The sequence below is a fragment of the Penaeus chinensis genome, chromosome 23 (genome assembly GCF_019202785.1).
Source record: "Penaeus chinensis breed Huanghai No. 1 chromosome 23, ASM1920278v2, whole genome shotgun sequence".
NCBI lineage: Eukaryota > Metazoa > Arthropoda > Malacostraca > Decapoda > Penaeidae > Penaeus > Penaeus chinensis.
Window position 1 is genome coordinate 13,818,291 of NC_061841.1, and position 2,500 is coordinate 13,820,790.

Sequence of the window (2,500 nt, forward strand, 5' to 3'; positions counted from 1 at the left end):
CTTTGTGGTAACTTCAACTGGCACTGAAGTTGTCTGCTGAACAGGCTTTGTGGTAACTTCAACTGGCAATGAAATTGTCTGCTGAATAGGCTTTGTGGTAACTTCAACTGGTACTGAGGTTGTCAGCTGAACAGGCTTTGTGGTAACTTCAACTGGCACTGAAGTTGTCGGCTGAATAGGCTTTGTGGTAACTTCAACTGGTACTGAGGTTGTCGGCTGAACAGGCTTTGTTGTAACTTCAACTGGTACTGAAGTTGTCGGCTGAACAGGCTTTGTAGTAACTTCAACTGGTACTGAAGTTGTCTGCTGAAAAGGCTTAGTGGTAACTTCAACTGGTACTGAGGTTGTCTGCTGAACAGGCTTTATGGTAACTGCAACTGGCACTGAAGGTGTTTGCTGAACAGGCTTAGTGGTAACTTCAACTGGCACTGAATTTGTCTGCTGAACAGGCTTTGTGGTAACTTCAACTGGATATAAAGTTGTCTGCTGAACAGGCTTTGTGGTAACTTCAACTGGTACTGAAGTTGTCGGCTGAACAGGCTTTGTGGTGACTTCAACTGGTACTGAAGTTGTCTGCTGAACAGGCTTTGTGGTAACTTCAATTGGCACTGAAGTTGTCTGCTGAATAGGCTTTGTTGTAACTTCAAGTGGTACTGAGGTTGTCGGCTGAACAGGCTTTGTGGTAACTTCAACTGGTACTGAAGTTGTCTGCTGAACAGGCTTTGTGGTAACTTCAACTGGTACTGAAGTTGTCTGCTGAACAGGCTTTGTGGTAACTTCATCTGGCACTAAGGTTGTCTGCTGAACAGGCTTTGTGGTAACTTCAACTGGTACTAAGGTTGTCTGCTGAACAGGCTTTGTGGTAACTTCAACTGGCAATGAAGTTGTCTGCTGAACAGGCTTTGTGGTAACTTCAACTGGCACTGAAGTTGTCTGCTGAACAGGCTTTGTGGTAACTTCAAATGGCACTGAAGTTGTCTGCTGAACAGGCTTTGTGGTAACTTCAACTGGCACTGAAGTTGTCTGCTGAACAGGCTTTGTGGTAACTTCAACTGGCACTGAAGTTGTCTGCTGAACAGGCTTTGTGGTAACTTCAACTGGATATAAAGTTGTCTGCTGAACAGGCTTTGTGGTAACTTCAACTGGTACTGAAGTTGTCTGCTGAAAAGGCTTTGTGGTAACTTCAACTGGATATAAAGTTGTCTGCTGAATAGGCTTTGTGGTAACTTCTACTGGTACTGAAGTTGTCTGCTGAACAGGCTTTGTGGTAACTTCAACTGGATATAAAGTTGTCTGCTGAATAGGCTTTGTGGTAACTTCAACTGGTACTGATGTCTGCTGAGCAGGTCCTATAGTTGTTTGCTGAAGTGAATTTGGAGTATGGTGAATAGGCTCTATAGTAAGTTCAAGAGATCTTGTGGTAGTATTTTGGGCAGGCTTTGTGGTCAGTTCAGTTTTCGTAGTAATTTCATCTAGCTCCGTCTGCTGGGCGAAGTCGGGGACCACTTCAACATAACCAAAGCCAACGGCCGCTCCGCTTCTTCTCCCACTGCCACACAACCGTATTTCAAGCTGGAACGTGGAATTTCAATGCGGAGAATTGTGTATGAATATTGTGTACATGTGTGTGTGTGGGGGGGGGGGGGGTTTAAACATATGAGTGTATATATTTATAGAAAAGAAGGTGTGTGTGTGTGTGGGTGGGTGGGTGGGTGGTTGAGTGGATGTTAATGAGTGTATATATATATGTATGTATGTATGTATGTATATTTATATATGTATATATACATATTTATATGCATATGTTTAAATATATATCTATATATATAGATAGATAGATAGATAGACATATAAAGAATTACACACACACACATACGCACACACATCCACACACACACACACACACACATAAATGTGTGTGTGTGTGTGTGAGTGGAAACCTGTGTGTAACGCTTGATGTAGCCTCTGGCAAGGGGGCTTGCATGTAGTCCTGTCTGCCATCTGGCAGACTGGTACCATTCCCCCTGGCCTGCTGAGAGGTCATCCCTCTCTGGAAGGGGAAGGGGGATCGCTGGGACTGCAGCAATCACCGAGGCATTACACTACTCAGTATACCAGGCAAGGTACTCGCGCACAATCTAATGAGACGTATCAGAGACCACCTGCTGAGGAACCAGAGGTCGGAGCAATCTGGATTCACTCTTGGTAATTCCACAATAGACTGTATCCTGGCGCTCCGAGTCATTGTAGAGCATCTTAGTGAGTTCAGACGTGGGCTGCTCGCAGCTTACATCGACCTCAAGAAAGCGTTAGATACGGTGAATCGCAAATCACTCTGGGAGATCCTGAGGCTAAGAGGAATTCCAACAAGGATTGTTGGATTAATAGCAAACCTGTATACAGGCACTGAAAGTACTGTAAAAGGGGGTGGGGGCTTGTCGAACTTCTTCCCTGATAGTTCAGGTGGGAGGCAAGGCTGTTCAACACTTGCATGGATTGG

General features: G+C 44.7%; 1 protein-coding gene across 1 annotated transcript in view; it reads right to left on the reverse strand.

The window, feature by feature from the left end:
* LOC125037669 (zonadhesin-like) overlaps positions 1-2,044 on the reverse strand; it is a 5,308-nt gene extending 3,264 nt beyond the window's left edge. The window contains exons 1-4 of the mRNA XM_047630865.1: positions 1,952-2,044; positions 1,183-1,572; positions 763-843; positions 43-675 (exon numbers count right to left, since the gene is read on the reverse strand). Coding sequence (XP_047486821.1) covers positions 43-675; positions 763-843; positions 1,183-1,572; positions 1,952-2,044 — 1,197 coding nt within the window. The remainder of the gene's footprint in view (positions 1-42; positions 676-762; positions 844-1,182; positions 1,573-1,951) is intronic.
* Positions 2,045-2,500: the final 456 nt, after the last annotated feature.